The 20,740-nt window shown below is 35.5% G+C and overlaps 1 protein-coding gene across 4 annotated transcripts in view; it reads left to right on the plus strand.

Moving 5' to 3' along the window:
* LOC123528619 (phospholipid-transporting ATPase ABCA3-like) overlaps positions 1-20,740 on the plus strand; it is a 95,699-nt gene that overhangs the window by 10,285 nt on the left and 64,674 nt on the right. For all 4 annotated transcript variants that reach the window (XM_045308465.2, XM_045308468.2, XM_045308467.2 and 1 more), the window contains 3 exons: positions 9,617-9,992; positions 17,825-18,070; positions 19,065-19,312. In XM_045308465.2, coding sequence (XP_045164400.2) covers positions 9,689-9,992; positions 17,825-18,070; positions 19,065-19,312 — 798 coding nt within the window. In that variant the 5' untranslated portion in view covers positions 9,617-9,688. The remainder of the gene's footprint in view (positions 1-9,616; positions 9,993-17,824; positions 18,071-19,064; positions 19,313-20,740) is intronic.

Genomic DNA, 20,740 nt, shown 5'->3' on the forward strand with positions numbered 1-20,740 from the left:
TTACAAAACGAAATTTTTAATGTTTACAAACACGATGTTTACGAAAACGAACTGTACATACTGTGTTGTGAGTAAACTTGATGTGCAGTCCATAAAATAAACAAACGTGTTTGTAAACATGGACGGATCCAAACGGAAGGGGAAGAAGCATTTTATAGAAATATTCCTATGGCAAAATACAATACATATCCGTAGCCCTGACCAACCTATAAACCGGGCCAGTCTATTTTATAAGTACAACAACATGGTTGACCCATTTATACGAGTTGTACTCCTCATAAAATAAACATGTTTGTAAACATGGATGGTTCCAATTTGAAGGGGATCCATGCTCAAAATAATGACAAAAGACAATACATATCATATCCGTAGCCCTGACCAACCTATAAAGCGGGCCAGTCTGTTTTATAAGTACAGTAACACTGTTGACCCACTAAAACGAGGGGCCTCCGTGGCCGAGTGGTTAAGGTCGCTGACTTCAAATCACTTGCCCCTCATCGATGTGGGTTCAAGCCTCACTCGGGGTGTTGAATTCTTCATGTGAGGAAGCCATCCAGCTGGCTTACGGAAGATCGGTGGTTCTACCCAGGTGCCCGCTCATGATGAAATATTGCATGGGGGGCACCTGGGGTCTTCCTCCACCATCAAAGCTGGAAAGTCACCATATGACCTAAAATGTGTTGGTGCGACGTTAACCCCCCCCCCCCCCCCCCCCCCCCTCTACCAGTTAGAACGAGGAGTAACTGAATATTTCTGAAATAATATACATACCTGCTTACAGCAGAGCCTGTGCTGATAGTCAGGCTATACAAATACTAGTTTCATTTTCAAATTAAATTGTATTGCAAACAAAGAAATTCTTGTGTGGATTTTGCTTACAGATTCAAATATTTAACAGATTTCTTCTGTGTTACACCCAGACACAAATCATATTGGGGCTGTAATGGAGTCAAACTTCTGTTTTACACCCAGACACAAATTATATGGGGGCTAAAATGGAATCACACCATGTTGGTCTGTCCGTCCAGCAGTCTATCATGTCTGCTTCATCATCTTCTTAACCGCTGAGGAGATTTTCATAAAATCAGCATCAGTTGTTAACCTCATCAGAAAAACACGCAGAACGCACAATCCTGGTCAACAGGTCAAAAGGTCAAGGTCACTGTTGGAGGTCAAAGGTCAAAAAGCTTAGTTTGTGTCTGCTTTATATTGTCTAAACTGCTTAGATTTTCATAAAACTAGCAGCAAATTTTTACTTCACCAAAATACTGTGCAGATCACTCAGCCAAACTTACAAGGTCAAGGTAACACTTGAAGGAGCTAAACTTCATGTCAGCTCTGATATCTTCTTTAGTTCGAAAGCACTGGGAAAAATTTCATATAACTATTAATAGCAATTTAAGCCAGATCACCAGGTCCAAGGTCAAGGTCAGGCTTGGAGGTCAAAGGTCAAATAGCTTACCTTCATGTCTTTCTAAAGTGTCTGAAAGATTTTCTAAAAAACAAGCATCAAGTGCTAAGCATATGACCTAGGTCACTAGGTTCAAGGACAAGGTCACATGTTCAGAGCTTAAAAATCATGTTTGCCTTGTATCATCTTATTCACATCATGAGAGATTTTCGTAAAATAAGCATCAGTTGTTAAACTCATCAAGACAACATGCAAGGAGCACGCCGGAGCCAGATCAGAAGGTCCAAGGTCAAGGCCACACTATGAGGTTAAAGATCAAATAGGCTATACTCCATGTTTGCCCAATATCTTCTTAACCGCTAGAAGGATTTAAATAAAACTGGGAACAGTTGTTAACGTTATAATTGTTTTTCCCAGATCTCTAGGTTCAAGATCAAGGTCACACTTGAAAGTCAAAGGTGTAGATCACATCATTGACATTTCCGATGTCAAAAAGGCATTTGGGGGTGTTAATTGTCTTTAATAATGGCTCTAGTTTTATAGTGTATTGATGATGACTACTGTGAAATCATTAATATTCGTGGGGGACTAATTTTCGTGGATTCGTGGTTCAGTCAATGAACGAAATTTAATCCCAATGAACAAGGAAAATTCCCATTGATTTTGTGTTCAGAAGTTGAAATCCACGAATTCATATCCCCACGGAATTACCGTTTTGACCAGAACATGAAATTTCTTGCCCACAAAATTAAATGATTTCGCAGTATCTGTGTTGTACTTTAGTTACTTTAAAAAAAAATTTTGATGTCTTTTTATGGGAAAAAAGCTTGAAACAATAACTGAGCCCAACATGAAAATAGGGAAAGAGTAATACTATTCAATGAAGTAGATTTTCCCTTTGGCTCCTATATTCTCTTTTGCGGAAAGTATATTATTTTTTTTTCCCCTGTATCTGACAAAAAATTCCTGCAAAAAAGTAGTAAGATATATTTTTTACAGTTGTTAGTACATGTACATTATGTAAACTTACACAGAAAGCTCTCCGAACCATTTTGTTCTGCAGTACTGTACGACACACAAACCAAAAACTTTGTTATTTTGGTTTGAATTTTCTTTATTTTAACCAATATGGCCAAATTTCCCCCACATAGTGGACCGGCAAGGATCCATTTCATGCAGACACTGCAATAGCTTGTATGGTTATTGTGACTTTGTAATTTATTTATATTTATAAAAAATGTTGAATCTGTTTAGAAAGAGTAGAATTTTATTTTTAGTACAAAGTGTTCATCAATGATTAAATACAAACTTTACAAAGTTAAGATTTTATGATTGGTGTGCCCGTGGAAGTAAAGTTTATGATGCACTTATAAATTATACTGATACAAAGATTAAAGGTTAATGATCATCATCCTGTGACTTTTCAATTGAGACACATATAGGCCATAATAATATTTTCATTTGTTTCTCAAACCCTGTATTTTCTTTCTTTTTAGCGTAGTCAGACACATGTAAAAAAAAAAAACATTTTATGACATTTTAAGCTGAATTATCAAAATTTTTCAAATATTAGAGCTTTTGAAGTTTTGTAGTCACCCTTCCATCAGCATTTGGGTGTCCACATCCAAGTCAGTTTAAAGTTTTGCATGTAAGCATGTTTCTCAAACTACTTGGCTAAGTGCTTTCAAACTTCATACATTTTTATATCTTTGGCATCATGAGATTACCGCCAAGGAAAAGTTACAAAACTAGCTTTTATTTTGTCAAAAATTTAACTTAAAATTTCAGGTTAAAGTTTTGCATGTAAGCAGGTTTCTCAGGAACTATTAGCCTTAAGCCAAATGTTTTCAAACTTAATACATGTCTTCGGCATCATGAGATAACCTCATGTGGCAAGTTATATTACTCTAGCCACATGTGTGCCCCTTTTAAGGCAATTTTGCTTGTAAGCATCATCATATCAGTTTCTCAGGAATTATTAGACCAAATGTTTTCAGATTTTCCTCACATCTTTGGCATCTTGGCAAGTTTCATAACTCTGGCTTACATAGCAAAATTATGCCCCTTTTTCTACTTAGAAATTTTTGTTAAAGCTTTTGTATGAGGTGGAAGGACTTCAGATAGTCCAGTGCACTGTCATCTGAGACATCTCTTGTTTGATTAGTTGTAATCTAAATGTACCAGTAATTGATTACATGTCAAAATTCTGTTTAATCATGACTTTCTGATAACTAATTAGTAATTACATTTAGGTTACATATATATTTGACTGGTTTAGCTTTTATAACAATTAATTAAAGAAATACTGTATAGCTAAACTGTGTTTTAACTTCATTTGTACATGATAGACGGTTATACATCCATCAGGCGTAATAGTTTCACAAAGGTGCAGCGCGAGTGCAGTTATTTCGTATGAAGTTTAAAAGTTGTGAAATTTAGATCAAATATGATAGAACTGTTTCTTCACGCATGTATGGTATCAAATGATAGGTTGTGCCATTAGAGTGCAAATGAAATGATGGCTAATTATTTTACACAGTGAATAACCAACTCAGTCTTTCTGTAAATAAATCAAGGCAGTTGTGCTAAATTGTGACATTTCATTTTAAGTATATTTTTAAGTAAAACATTTGATCAAATTTGAAAGCATTATTTCTGTAAATAAATCAAGGCAGTTGTGCTAAATTGTGACATTTCATTTTAAGTATATTTTTAACTAAAACATTTTATCAAATTTGAAAGCATTATTTCTGGACTCATATATGGCGCTAAATACCACGTTGACGTGATATCAGCATAATATGGTTGTGATGATTTAAGCACAATGCTAGTCATATCAGAATTCATTTTAAGTTGCCTATTATCATAATTATCATGTTGCCTGAGAGCTTATACATTATCTGAAAGTAGGTGCAAGGCATTGTTACCCCTTTACAAATACAGAATGGTGGTTGCTAATTATCAGTGTAAGGTGAGAAAACCTATGAAAGTGATCAATACTTAATTATATTAAGCGATTATAGTTGATATAATAATATCAAACAGTCTATATGTTTTATACACATTTTATCAAATTTTGAAGTACCAGAGGGTGCAACCAGAGGGTGCAACCAGAGGGTGCTGCTGGAAATATAAATACAGTCAAACCTGTCTATAAAGACCACCCTTGGGAGAGCCAAAATGTGGTCTTTATTGGGAGGTGGTCTTTATTCACAGGTTAAAATGCACTGTAAATGTTAAAATGGGAAACCCAATATGTGGTCTTTAGAGTCAGGTGGTCTCTGTTCAGAGGTGGTCTTTAACACAGGTTTGACTGTATATAAATGCAAAATAACGGACACTGCAGTCCAGTACCAAGAGTATTGGCAGAAATAAAAACACCTGTACAGTACACACAATGAAACTAAAAGAGTATTTAGCACTACCCAGCATAAATTATAATCAAATCCATTAGAATTCAGTGGAATTTGAACAAAGGAAAATTTCCTAGAGGCTTCTGAGATACTTACACCTTGTAGCATCATCAGCTGCACTAGAAATACTTTTTAGCACTGCTGGAAATATGGTGTCCACTGTCTGATAGCACATTTGAAAAACTCATGATTTTAAATGCAGTTCTATAGATCAAAAGGATTTAAAAATACCAAGACAACACATTCTGTACTAGTTTCGACCTTTATGTCTTCGTCAGAAATAACAACTTACAAAACAAACGACGTCACGTCCGTTTGGACGCGTACGTCAACGTGACAAAAAGCGCAAATATAGAATATATTTGTATTAATGTACATATAGATACGGATCATAATGATACGGCGGGTATTTATCGAAAACATATTTCTTCAATATGAAGCAGAGAAAAAATAAAACCCAACATATCTACATGACAAATTTTGAAGTATACATGTGAAGCATAAGCGAGAATTAACGATTGATCTACTTATAATTATATAAATAGTAAAATAACATTAATTTAAAAGCTAACCGCACATATATAATTACAGAAACAAACAAAAAATTAAAAACTTTCATTAAAATACGATTAAAGACAAAATGCAGTCAAACGGCGGAAAAGGGAACCTTGAAGCAGTAATAAGGGGAGGTAATAAAACGGCAATAAAATATCAAAATGCTGGAAAATAGAGCCGATATATTCTTAACTTCTACAAAAATTGTTAATATTATTTTAAAGTTAGAAAATATATTAAAAACAATGCTATACAGTGAAAATATTTTACCTGTAGGGATATTATGAAAAAGTTAGTATATAAGACCCTATTAAATGTTACTTGGTAACTGTAATCACATAGTAAACAATACGCTGGTGTTCATGCCAGACGGGTGCACGGTATTTAACCGGTGAATCCAGGACGTTTCACGTAATAACCTATCTAAATCATTATCAACAATGTCAATTGGTAAAAAACTGAAATCATCTAAATTGTGATGAGTACTGTTGAAATGGGCAGCCACACCGCTAGCATATGCTGGATCGCTGAAATTGTTAATGTCAAATTTATGACTGTTCATACGTTTAGAAACCTGTTGTCGTGTTTGACCCACATATTGCATGTTGCATTTTTTACAAGTTATGACATAAATGACATTTGATGATGTGCAGTCTGTATTAAATCTAAGTTTATACATAGAAGAATTAGAAGAACTAACGAATTCATCAGTTTCTACTATTTTGCTACAATGTGTACATCTAGGTCGGTAGCATTTGCTGGAACGGGCGCTGATGGGGGTAGGGGGCATTGCAGAATATCTAGACTTTACAAGGAAGTCTTTAAGATTTTTACCACGTTTGTATGCTAACACGGGTCTAGAGGAATGCAACTGTTGGACTGATACATTTGGCGATAGTTTAAATAAATCCCAGTATTTATGTATTATACTACCAATGTTAGGGAGGGAGGGATTATATTCAGTAACAAAAGGCACAATATCAACCTGATCAGAATTGTTATTGTATTTCAGAGCTTCGTCTTGTGTAACATTATGCATCTTGTTAAATGCAGCATCTATTACACTGTCTTGGTAATTTCTGGATTTGAAAAATTCACGTAGAGTGTCCAGAGATTTAGCAAATTGATTATCGTCAGATATAATACGACGATATCGCTTAGCCTGACTGTAGGGAATACCGTCTTTACAAGTCTTTGGATGATTGGAGGAGTAGAGAAGGTACTGATGGATGTTAGTATTTTTAACATGTACATTGGTGCATATGTTATTACTGGTATCTTTCGTAAGATCAACATCCAGGAATGACACATGTTTCGTTGAAATTTCATACGTGAATTTAATAGAGCTATTTAATTCATTAAGGGCTTTAACAAAGCTATTCAGTTCGTCGAGTGAATGATCCCAGATCATGAAAACATCATCCAGAAACCGAAGCCACAAAGTAGGTTTCAGCTGCTGGCTTTGTAAAAAGTCTTGCTCTAACTTACCCATGAACAATGATGCATAGGTAGGGGCGAACGGACTGCCCATGGCCGTCCCCATTGTTTGAATGTAATCATCACCATTGAACTGAAAATGGTTATTCTTAAGTGTAAGTTCAATAAGTTTACATATACTTTCTACGGACAAACTAGTATCAGACAGACTCTTGTCCCTGTTTAAGAAAAATCTGCAGGCTTCAATACCCTCATCATGTGGAATGTTCGTATATAGAGAGGTTACATCCAAAGTCACCAAATAACTGTTGGATGATAAACTGCAATTCTTAAGTTTTGAAAGGAAATCCGTAGTATCTTTGACATACGAAGGTAATGATTGCATATGTGGTTGCAATACATAGTCTAGATATTTAGATATGTTATCAGTAGGGGAATTGCATGCAGATACTATGGGCCTACCTGGATATCCTAATGGCAAAGAATTATCTTTACATTTATGTAGTTTGGGTAAAATGTAAAAATGGGGTATACGTATCTTTTCTGGAAAAGTGTCAAATTCCTCTTTCAAAAATTCTTCACATTCGGAAATTTCATCCATACATTCACATACATTACGTTTCACTGTTTCTGCAATATTGCTATCAAGTTTTTCGTAATACTTGTCATTGTTGAGATGTCTATGTACTTCCTGTTGATACTCATCAGTGTTCATTATCACAATATTTGCCGATTTGTCTGCCTTTTTTATTACAATATCTCTGTCATTCGCTAGAGAATGTAAACTAGAGAGTTCTTCTTTGAATATCTCGACTGTTTTGATGACTGGAGTATTTCCTGGTGAATTGCCTCAATATAGAAATCAAGATATTCATCACGACCTTGCTTCGGAATGAACGTTGACTGCTTTTTGTTGAAGAAAGTTTTTTCTTTATCATTTTGGTCGTTATTGTTATTATCATTGAAAAAATATTCTTTCAGTCTCAAACGTCGACAGAATCTAAATGTTTCCTCTGCTAATTTAACTTTGTCGTGGCTTTTAAGCTTTGGTACAAAAGAAAGACCCTTACCTAACAGGATATAGTCAGCATCGGATAATTTTCTTTTTGATAGATTAATTACCGTCGCCTTGCCTCTTTGAATGGCCGTTTTCCTCTTCTTGATTCTCCTCCATGCGTTCTTATTTTTGGCCCTGACGAAACGTCGGCTTGCCTTTCGACAACTATTCTGAGCAGTTTCGTTAGGTCTTGTAGCGTTTGATTCAGCTGATTCTGGGCTATTGTCGCCCCGTTCCGTGTGGCCTCTGCATAAGTTGCTTTTGTGCCCGGGGCTCTTACGTTTTTTGAATTTCTATCTGTCGTAGGTTCTGGAGTTGCCGCTTCCGTAGTTTTTGGTGAACATTTCTTCTCAGCTGAAGACGATTCTTCAGTATTTCTATCTGAGGGCGGCTTAAGATCATTTTTTCTTGAGTTACGTGGTGCTGGCTTTGGTTTCTTTTTATTACTCTTTCTACGACGTGCCCTGCCTGATTTGTTTGATTCTGATGATTCAGATTCATTACTTTGAAGTGGTTGTGAAAGCACCTCACTTTCCTTTAATAGGATTGACAGCTTCTTTTCATGTCTCTCTTTAACAGTTTCTTTCTCTCTTTCTGTTTTGTCTGATATTTCAGTTTCAACATCGAACAATTGATCGTCTGAAAGTTGATTTCTCGCAATTTTCCTTTGTTCTTCGATTGTATTTGATAGGTCCAAGGCGTGACGCTGTTGGTCCTCCACGATTCTCTTCATGATATCTAGTGAAACCTTCCTAAGAAGGTTATCAACAGAAGTTTGGAGATCTTTAGAACCTGAGCTTGTGTTGATCTTCATTTTCAGTCGGAGACCCTTTGGAATTACTTCATTGTTTATGCACTTTTGCAGAAATTGTTACTGATCCGAAATTTGTCAGATAAATGCCGGTCAGTCGGACCGCATCTGGATTAAGAAACCGCTGACCCAATCACAGTTCTAAAGTATAACCTGTAATGTGATTCTGTAACAAGGATATATACCTGAAATTTTGTGTGAAATGGATTATATTATGAAATGGATATTGTATACCAAAATGTTTCTTTGTTCCTATTTTAATTTATTAAGTCAATAACAGTTCTACATATTTGTGTTCGACATTCTTACTAGCATTTAAGTAATCTAAATAATCATACACTGCAGTAATTGTGATTATATTGACAAGGTAATTGTAATGTAATAGATTACATTTACAAGCAGAGTAATTGTAATGTAATTGATTATATTTGAGAAAAAAAAGACAATGTAAATTGTAATGTAATTGATTACATCCCCAGTTAATCATGCCCAGGTCTGATTTATTATTGTTATTTATTTATTTATTGAGTACTCAGTAAACATAAATAAACATAAATGATCAATGTTAAAGTTTTGTACAAATGCATAACCTGATCTGATTAACAACCTTAAAGTATCAGGTCAATGTATGGCATTATGAATATGTTTCTAGTCTTGAAACTTTAAAGGAAGAGATTTAAATGTGAAATGTCCTCATTTTGCACAGCTGACTTCTGTGTTAATTAATATAGATGTAGCAGATATTCCGGTTAATTCACCTTTTGACCTTTTTTGTGTTAATTTAGGTTAGACCAGACTTGGCATGCAGTTTTATGCTAAAAAGAAGAGACCAGCATGAAATTTTTATTTCAAAGTGTAAATCACGTTGCTTCTATAGATTTATATACATATGCGTTTTTATTGTTACATTTTATTTTCAATTTTTCTTTCAGTTTGGTAGAATTTGAAAGAAATAGAAGATATATGACAAAGTCAGCATAAACAACAGATATATCTGCAGCAAGATGTCGTCTGCAGGAGGACAGTTTGTTCTGCTTTTGTGGAAAAACTTTAAATTACAGGGCCGAAAGAAGGCCGTAACAGTCTTTGAGATTCTAGTGCCAATATTCTTTGCCTTGTTATTGTTACTGATCCGAAATTTGTCCGATTCAGAGTATATAGACAAAGATTCAACATGGAGTCGTGAGTATCCGCATTTGGCGGGAAATATAATGAATAAAACCATGTTGTTCTACACACCGAGTAACGCATTTACGGACGATGTCATTCAGTCTATAATTGATTCTGGGAATACAGCGGCAACCAACAGTAAGTTCTCGCTTAGTTTTAAATTTGAACCGCTAACAGTTTTTCTAATTGCAATAGGTTTTGAAAGCGAACAGCATGGATCCTGATGAGACTGCGGGGATGGGCAGGCTAGTCTGGATCCATGCTGGTCGCAAACGCACTATGTTGGTTTTCTCATGGTGCGCTCATTTATCTACTTTACATCAATATAAAATGTTAAAAAACTTAGTGTAATTATAATTGAAAGAGTATTGCTGCCTTGATTTCTAAACATACCTGGGTCTTAAGTAAAGAATATTAGGGTTTATGGTCAAATTGAGTTCTTGCGCGAATTCAAAGCTGTAGCCTCAAGGTTAGCTGAGATCAGATGGCAAAGTTCTAAAATGGTGTTTGTAGACCAGTCCAGACTTCAGGAAAGTTAGAGAAAATGGCAGGACATTTGGTCCAGCAATGCCTAAAAATCTGCCGGACCGAAAAAAAATATGCCGGACCGAAGAAATTGTCAGTGTACTGCATATGTTGCTTTTCTCCATCATATTCAAGCCAGGTGTGATTTTTAGTCCATTTCTCGTTAAATGTTTGGTCAACCCTCTTATTTTCATACATTTGTTTCCTTTCACTACGATTGTTGGGCGTTAATTTACGTTTCTTTCCCAGTTATGCCCCGGCATAATATGTAAGTGACGCCATTTTGATATGTTGTCCGAGATGTTGCAGTTCTCGGGGTACGATAAATGCCGGTCAGTCGGACCGCATCTGGATTAAGAAACCGCTGACCCAATCACAATTTCCCGGTCATGTGCATCGGAACGACGACTTTCTGGAAGTCTGCAGTCTCAAAACACCAGCATCTGATTGGATGATTTAAAGTTCATTCTTGAAATTGGCCAATGGCAACACTGCATTCTGAGACTGGCTTCCAAACTTGGTTTTATAATGCCAGAGTCTGTATTTTCTTTCTTTGTAATGTCACCTGATAATGCAAGTAAACAAATGAAACAGTACTATATTTGTGCTTGGGTAAAAGGTAATGAAGGGAAATTCTAATCTAAATAAAGAAATAAGCAACATTTACCAAAGATATTTAATTACATTGTTTTATTTATGAAACTACATTTTCCCCCATTTTTTTGTCATATGTGTTTTTCTCAGTTACATGTACAAGGAATGTATTCCTAAAGTGGGGAGAAAAAAACCTGTAAATTCACATGTATTCTGGATTTCCTGTTTTACTATCAACATCTATTTGCTATACTCCTGCCATGATAAATAGAATAGGGCAAATTGCATTACCATGTCAATGTGACTGTAGTACAAATCTTGTCTGGCAAAAAACTTGAGGGGCATGGGAGGATTTCAGAATAAGATGGCATGATTGACTGCTGTAAAAAGTGCAAGTTACATTGGATACTTTTATTTGTCCAATATGACAGTTGATCTTATGCAGCCCCGACTTTGTAGTGTGTGATAGCATTTGTAAATTTAATAAGTGGCATGAATGAATTCACCCAAGATGACACAACAATCCAGTTGACAACCCAGAGGTCAAGGTCAGGATGCAAGACTAAAAGTGTTTTTATTGTGATGTAAGGACACTTCTGTGCCTCTACATCACATAGAGGGGGCATAAGTGTCTTATTGACACGTTCATTTATTCCATCACTTCTGGTTGAAGGGGTTGTAACAGATCATAAATAAACAAGAGCTGTCACAGGACAGCAATACCTGACTTTTCATGAAATTTAATGCAAATATAGATTACTGTAGGGCTGTGGTGCTTTTACATCTTCTGTCAGGCTCTCCTTAGTTACTGCAGAGTAATATTGCCCTTTAATTGTCCTAAAAAATGCATGAATTTCCACAAAACAAAGTAACCCATTGATCTTCATGAATCTAAATACTAATATTTATCACTATAGTGATGGTGTATGTGCAACTTTTGTTAGAATTTCTTCAGTAACTGCAGAGTGATAGTAATTATTGCCCTTTAATATTGATATCTGTCAAAATATAGTCCCCACATTCTCAAAAAATTCAGTAGTATGTATTTACATGTGTTTAATTCTAAACAATTGGTATTGATTGGTTAATGAAATGGTTTTAAACTGTGGGTCGATTTTTATATTTACATTACAGTGCAAATACCAGTTCATTCTTTTAGAATATTTTTGGTTATTTTCTGGTACACCTTTATTTTAGGATACTGTTTAGTGTAGTGTGCCTGTTTTTGACATTACTTTTGTTCATACAAGTTATATAAATAGATATTGCCATAGCTTCAAAATATTAATGCACAATGTCATATCAAAAATATGTCAATCCCAAAGGCCTTACAGGAGTGGATTCTGTTGAGAAAATACAGATTCCTTGTGACAGTAAAATGATGGATTTGGTAGAGTTTTGGCTAGCCGTCTGCCATATATATATATTATTTTTTTTTGATACTTACTAAGTGCATATACAACCTCTCCAGAGCGGCCCTCTCTTAAGCAATAACCTCTCTATAACAACATCATCAAAATTTTCCTAAGCTGAAATATACTATGAAATTTACCTCTCCAGAACAACAATTTCTCCATAACAGTCAATATTAAAATTTTGTATCTCCCAAAGGGTGTTTCTCTACAGAGGTTGCACTGTATTTATTATATAACCAGTCGAACATGAGGCAAAAATAATTCTTGTTTATAAACTCTCCTTTAGTACCAGTATCTACATTTTAATAAACAGTTTCTGACATGCTCTTGACCCGTGTTTAATTAAAGTTATAGTGATTCGCCTGAACAGAGTAGAATTCTGATGAGAATTAACGGTCAGAAATCCAGGAAGCAGTCATAAAGAGTATGTTTGTAAAATCAAACAAATATAGAAAACCAAAATTGCTGCCTTAAACTTTTGTTTGTTTATCATGAATATTGCATTGATTTTACAATTTAAATTGGCCTGTACAAAATATATGGAGAGGTGACCTACTCACCCTTGTGTTAGCAACGGCATAGGGAGCATGGTTAAAAGTTTGATGCTCTATCACTTTATTTTTGTTTTAACCTGATGCATTTGCCTCGAACTTAATTATACCCCCACCAAACATGTTTGTGGGGGTGTATATAGGAGGCAGTTTTGTCCCGTCGTGTCCTGTCCTGTCACGAAATCTATTATCTCAGTTATTACTAAATGGATTTGATTCAAACTTAAGACAGATGTTCCACCTTATCACCCACATCATGTTGCACAAGGTGCATAACTCTGACACCAACTTTTCATGAATTATGCCCCCTTTTACTTAGAATCTAAGGTTAATTTTGAAGCGTTTTCACTATATCTCTGTTATTACTAAATGGATTTGATTCAAACTTAAAATAGATGTTCCACCTTATCACCCGCATCATTTGACACAAGGTGCATAACTCTGACACCAATTTTTCATTAATTATGCCCCCTTTTACTTTATCCCTCATCCTGGGCACATATACTAGACGTATTACTTATATGTGCCGTGGAAGCCCAAGATGAAGTACTCCGAGAGGACAAATAAAATTTTTCTTTAAGTAATGATTTTTTTTTACGTTTTATATTATTCTAAGTATTTTTAAAAAAAAATATGGTTGCCGTTCTTCTGTGACAACTGTATGGTGGGGGTATAAGTCACTCCTGTGACAGTTCTAGCTTCTCATCATCGTCCGCATCATATGACACAGGGACATAACTCTTACACCAGTATTTTATGGCTTTTACTTACGTTTTGATGCACTTCAACTCTATCTCTGTTATTACTCAATGGATTTGTCTCAAACTTTGAATAAGTAGTTGTTGAACATCAACTCTCACTTCATATGGCCCAATGGCCCAAGGTCCATAGTGCTGGCACCAACATTTCAGGAATTATGCTTCCTTTTTACACAGAAGCTGTGGTTAATGTTTTGATGCACTTTCACAGTGTCTCTTCTTTTTAATAAGCATCGTATCCCACAGGGGTATTAATCACTCCAGTGATAGCTCTAGTTTCTTAAAGATACCCAGTGCCTATCTTGCAACAAAATATTTTATCTTTAGATATTTACATCAAATATAGAAAATCATCATCAAGTATATAAATTTAATTTTACCAAGTATGTAAATAAAGTGCTTATATGGAGCATTCATTCACCATTGAATGCCATGTAGTAACAGTTGGTTAGTAAAAAAACTTCCAGTTTTTCAGTTGTAGTACATATTTATACTGTGCTATACATGTAGTTAGTGTGTACTATTCTGAACCTAATGCAAAGTGCTGTTAATACACATAAACAGGTTAATTTTATGTTTACACAAACTATATGTAGTATTTGTTCATATTTTCAAATATGAAATTTGGGTCTAGTGTACTTTTAAAGACCTGCTCCAGTCCTACCTTTTATCCTTAAATTGTCACTGAAAAAAGCATGAAAATCCTGAGAGTCTGTTTTATATAAAATTCTATATAAAATACCTGTGGTTTTGCGTGCTAAAGTGTGGCGCATGGCCATTAACTGTTACCTGTTGTAATTATGGGTTGCGTACACACAATAGAATTTGAATAGCCGCGGAGCAGAGCTTTTAAGATATGCCCTTTTTCACTGTCAAGCATCAAAATAGTCGAGTGCTTTGTATCCTCTGTCAGCCCTTGTTAATGTCGGAATATACCCATTATCTTGACACTGTAATGATAATAATTGAGCCGTGTCATGAGAAAACCAACATAGTGGGTTTGCGACAAGCATGGATCCAGACCAGCCTGCGCATCCTCGCAGTCTGGTCAGAATCCATGCTGTTTGCTAACAGTTTCTCTATTTGCTGTAGGCTCTGAAAGCGAACAGCATGGATCCTGACCAGACTGCGCAGATGCGCAGGCTGGTCTGGATCCATGCTGGTCGCAAAGCCACTATGTTGGTTTTCTCATGGCACGGCTCATATGATTTGTATTCCCAGCCTAATTTAATGTTTTCTTTGGGCAGTATGTCTGAAGTTATAAGTCTCTCTTCATAAATTCTCTGGGGAAGTTGTCAGTTACTTGCAGAGAACTTTTTTTTTTTCAGTGCTTTTCTAAGAGCATGGGTCTTTGTTAAATAACTTAATACTAATAAAACACGTCACAATCCAAAAATGATTGTTTCGTAATATCACGTGAGTCTACGCTAGGTTAAAACATGTGACGCGGAGGTAAATGTGTACAAACTCCTTAAAGCGCAATATGATATTTATGAGGCTGTAAAAGATACGATATTTGTTTTGTCAACTTGCCATACAAGTAGAAAACCAGTAAGGGTATGAGTAATTTTCATTGAAAAATAGTTTTAGGTATAAATTTATCTGGTAGAAGTACTTGCAAAATTAGATTTCATAAAGTATTGTTTATATAACCTTTAACCTGCAGGTGGCAAGTAATTTTGCCTTTGCGACCAATGCCTTTATATCCATGCAGACTGATCATTCAGTAAGTAAATTTTCAGTGAACACCCCTTTTGAATATTAAGTGATATGCTCAAACTAAATGATGGAACAGTCCATTTTAGAAATTTTGCAGAGTAAAGATTAATTTGGCAGTCAGTAATGGAGATCTAGAATTTACTGTTTAAGCCATTTACATGATCATGCATTTTGTGGAAATCAGTGCCCTGCCTTGTTTTTAGCCAATGGCATGTAGACTCAAAGCAGTCATAATATAGTACTTTTGTCTAAAGGAATGTACAAAATGTTTAAATTATTCAAAACATTTTATTACCTTTTCATAGACTATATAATATTCCCTGCAGATTATCGTATGGTAAGTACTTAATTTGCATCAATGGATTATGTGGTTTTGTATGCAGTAAAGCATGCCAAAAAATATTACCTAGTTTATTCTGTATTAAAGAAAAATTTAAAGAAGTTCAGCCAAAATTAAGGTCGTATTTTGATACTTAATGGGTCATGAAAATCTAGGACACTCACTGCTACGGGTGAGAATTTTGCTTTCGGTATACATTTCTTTAATGTTAGGAAGCCTTTCATCTGGCTTATAGAAGTTGGGTCAGTTCTAAACAGATGCTGACCAGTGTCTGTGATAATACCTGGAAAAGATGTTTCATGAGGTAAAAGCCAGATAGTTTAACTATGACATGTAAATTGTGTCGGTATAAGGTTAGATCCAACAAAAAAGTCAAAAGATTTGATGTTCTTAAAATTTCAACAAATTTTCAGGTGTTTTACAATTCTTTTTCTGCCTTTGACAGTTTTAAGTTAGATAAAAGTTTCAGTTTACCATCATCATGTAAAACTTCCATTATATCTTCCATATAAACTGTGAAATTATTCATATTTCATTGATTTTTGTTGTTTTGTCAATCAACAAAATTGAATTCAATGAATAAGTAAAATTTCCATTTATTTTGTAATTAAAATATCTCTGGAGACAATTAATGTACAGCAAGCACAACCAGAGCCTCAGACCTTAGAGCAGGACCTGATGTTTGGAGACTGATAGACAGCTGGCAGAGTGCTTCAAATACAAGACAAGATAACACTCATTAAAGATAATAGATTTATTACAATGGAAACAATTTGAAAGTAAAAGGCGTGGGGTGTGGGGTATGGTGGGGGGGGGGGGGGGGGGGGGAGGACGGAACACACATAACAGACCTAACTTAATTCAGGTTGAAAATATGAACACTGCGTTTGAACAGTCAGTAACATAATTGTAGAGGAAACTGGCGAACTTGGAATGCACAGATTTTTATCCCCAAAAATTTTAGGAATTCTGTTGATGAATTATCAATATCACTAGAAAGTAATGAATTTTGTGGAAGAATCAGCCTAAAAGTATTATACAAGCTAGAAGATTTAAGTTACTGTTATTTTTAGATATACTGGTAAAGTTAAATTGCATTGCTAAATGATTGGAATTGGAATGAATTTCAGTACCATTTTAAGTCAGAAGGGAAGAATCTGTTGGGTATGATGTTAAAAACATAATTATTAAAGTTTCACTGTTCAAAGGAATAAATTTTCCAAGGTCTGAGTGGTTTTCAAAATGGTTGCCTCCATGATTTGCTATGTTAATATATTTCAAATTGTTTTTATATTATATATTTCCCACAGTGATCAGATTTTAATTTTTATTTCATCACTATTGAAAGAGAAATTTCAGTTTAAATGCATTTTGATTAAATGTCCTTTTTCACTTTAAAGAGTGCAATATCCCAAGAGCAAATAACTCGATCTTCAGAAGATTGAAGTGAGCTCTTTGTACAGAGGACTGAGCCATGCCATGAGAAAACCAACATAGTGGGTTTGCGACCAGCATGGATCCAGACCAGCCTGCGCATCCGCGCAGTCTGGTCAGGATCCATGCTCTTCGCTAACAGTTTCTCTAATTGCAATAGGATCTGAAAGAGAACAGCATGGATCCTGACCAGACTGCACGGATGTGCAGGCTGGTCTGGATCCATGCTGGTCGCAAACCCACAATGTTGGTTTTCTCTTGGCACAGCTCAGGTTGTTGCTCAGCAAAGGTTAATTTCCTAAGAATTTTATCCATAGCGAAAGGATATACTGGTCTTTGTAAAGAGGTATTCACTCCCCAGTGGTATCGTTAACAAAGGTTGGACTGTATTTTGATGATGCCAACTAGACAGTTGATAATGAAGCGGTTGACTCGATTGTGTGCCCTGGTTTTGCCCGGTACACTGCTTTCGCCTGATCTGTACACATTTCAGTCAGACTAGTATGTTGGGATAGCCAGTTGTTCTGTGAATCAAACCCACCTAGCATAATCATCTGACAATAGTAATAGTAAACCTGAAACTATGTAGAAATATTATACAGGTTGATATGATGTATTTTTATGACTGTTTCAGAGACAGGGTTCAGTTCTGAAGGAGCGCTCTTAAATGAATGGAACACAAAAGAAAATGCAGACCTTTGGGCTGCTGTCGTGTTCACGTCTGACACAACAAGTAATCCTCCAGACACCCTCGAATATACATTACGAGTGACGCTACGCAAGGGGAAAGAGGATGAAGACCGTTGGCGAACTAGTAACACATACCAGATCTTCTCAACATTTGGTTATAGAAATAATGACAGTACTGGCGGCGAACCATGTATGTACATATTTCATCACCTGTTTTTGACATTTTGTAAGTCCCAATTATAGGAAACATGATTTTAGTACAAACATTAAAAAATATCATAAATTAAGCCTTTAGGCAGGGAGTACAGAATGTATTTATGATTTCCTATATGGATGGATACATGTCATTGAATTTTAACAAGATAATGTAATGCTATCTGTTATGCAAGCATCACATATTAGATAATACCAATTCTATACTTTTGATGAAGTTTTATTGATTAGTAGAGTTATTGGAAATTGATCAGTGCAGGAATACAGTCTGTTGGAAATCATGCAAATTTTAGTATATAAATTCATCATATTCATGATGAATTAATAAATGTTATTGGTTGTTTTCTTTATGCCAATTTTTGAAAAATGTTTTCACCTTTTTAATATACAGGAGGTTCGATGGGTTAGAAGTCAGTGTTTGTTTAATAACCATAGCATTTTCTTGCAGGGCTCTACAAAAGTTATTCAAAGTGTGTACCTGAATTTCTGTCAGTATTGAGCATTGCCAATATTGATTGTGTATAAAGCTTAGTAACTCATTGCTTTTGCTGTGCTTGACATAGTCAAAGAGAGACATTCTGCATTCCTTTGTTAGTCCCAAACTGGTTCGCTTTTCCATCCATACATCCATCATTCTGTAATTCTTGAATTGAGCAATTTGTCTTACAGACGGCTCTTGCGGATAGCAAGGCTGATACTGGCTACTTCAGAATAATTGCCATGGTTATTTGGTCTCCAAAATTAAAGCGCATATATGAAGTTTGAAAATATATGTAGACCTTAGAATATGCTAATATGCTTCAGAATTTTCATTGTCCATTGGGATTTAATTGAAGTTCAACCACGATTCGACGAAATACACAAAAAACAGTTCTCCATCCACAGTATATAGTACAACTTAGATTAGCACAATTTTATATCACACTTATTCTCCATTACATATATGAATCTCTTGTTGTTTCTTTTTTCAGACTACACCGAAACTGGATTCTTAGCCCTTCAATACTACATTGACAAAGCTTTCATCGAGAAACATTCTGCCGGTGCGTTAAATAATGTGGAGGTAGCCTTGAAGAAAATGTTATACCCACCGTTCCTTCAGGATGTGCTGGCGACAGTTTTACAGACTAATCTGCCACTGTTCCTGGTTCTCGGTTTCATTCTCAATGCTCTTCAAATGGCCATGAATATTGCTTACGAAAAGGAGAAAAAGTTAAAGGTTTGCAATTTAAGTCATTTTTTCACGTGCAGACAAGAATTTTTTTAGAAATCTTACAGCATTATTTTGACCATAAGAAAAAACACAGTTTTTCTATCGCCTCTGCTCAAAGCGTAACTACATGAGGCTTCTACAAAGTTTGCCAGTCTGAAAGTGTATAATGAATGGTTTCTTCAAAAAAGCAAAGTCTTGATATGTTCCATGCATTTTTATACGTCCAAAGGTATGTTTTGTGTTATGATGTTGATGTCTGTCTGTCTGTCCATTAGCAAAAGCATGTCTGCTCTGTAACTCTTTAACCCCTTGAAGGATTTCGAAGAATTTTTACACAAATGTTCACCACATTGAGAGAACATGCAGAGTGCATGTTTTGGATGGGCTTGCTTCAAGGTCAAGGTCACACTTAGGTATCAGGGGTCATATGACTTTGTTTCGTGTCTGCTCTGTAACTCTTGAACTGCTTGGGGGATTTTAAAGAACCTTAGCACAAATATTAACCTCGTCAACATGACGTGCAGAGCGCATGTTTCAGATGGCTTGCTTCAAAGTCAAGGTCACACATAATTGTCAAAGTCATACCTTCGGGCGTATATTGCTCCGCATTGCGCAAAAAGTGGAGTTTTTTTTTTGCATTGAGGTGACAAGTTATGTAACCACAGTTAGTTATTCTAAATTCTGCAGTAGCGCTGACTTGTTCTCCACTAGAAACTGCAACTTTTCCACATTATCTCAGAGGTAGTGGACAGAAGACATCAGACACAATGTCTTCTGTCAAGACATAACAGAGAACATGAACTTCTTCTGGAGATCAAACAAGCATTTTTTTATGCCCCCGAAGGGAGGCATATTAGTTTTCAACTGTCCGTCCGTTCGTTAGTTTGTTCATCACAACGTTAACTTTTTGCATGAAGGCAATTTACTTGCGAATCACTGCACCCAGGACCTTCAAACTTCACATGCTGATAGTACTTATTGAGTACACGACCCCTACTGACTTTGGGGTCACCAGGTCAAAGGTCAAGGCGCTGCGGGGGCATTTGTCACCATTAGTGACAGCTCTTAATTATTCATAGTCTTGTGCTGTACCAATTCAGTTAATGGGATTGGCTTGATTAAACTGTCCGAGAAGTCATTTCATATGTGTTCTCAGTCATTCGATAAGCATTCTCAGTTGTTCGATAAGCATTCTCAGTTGTTTAATAAGTTTTTCTCAGTCATTTAGTAAGTAATCTTTGACATAACACACAAAATAAAAGTACTGTTACTTGACTCGAAAGAAATATTAAGTCAGAAGTTAATATACATGTATAGACTTGTTTACTGGCTACCTAACTGTTGACTATGTATAGGGTAAAAACTGTTGCTTGGCAACTTATAATTTTGTTTGAATTCATTTAGTAAGAATAATTACAATAGATCTGCTTGTAA

The sequence above is a fragment of the Mercenaria mercenaria genome, chromosome 13 (genome assembly GCF_021730395.1).
Source record: "Mercenaria mercenaria strain notata chromosome 13, MADL_Memer_1, whole genome shotgun sequence".
Classification (NCBI taxonomy): domain Eukaryota; kingdom Metazoa; phylum Mollusca; class Bivalvia; order Venerida; family Veneridae; genus Mercenaria; species Mercenaria mercenaria.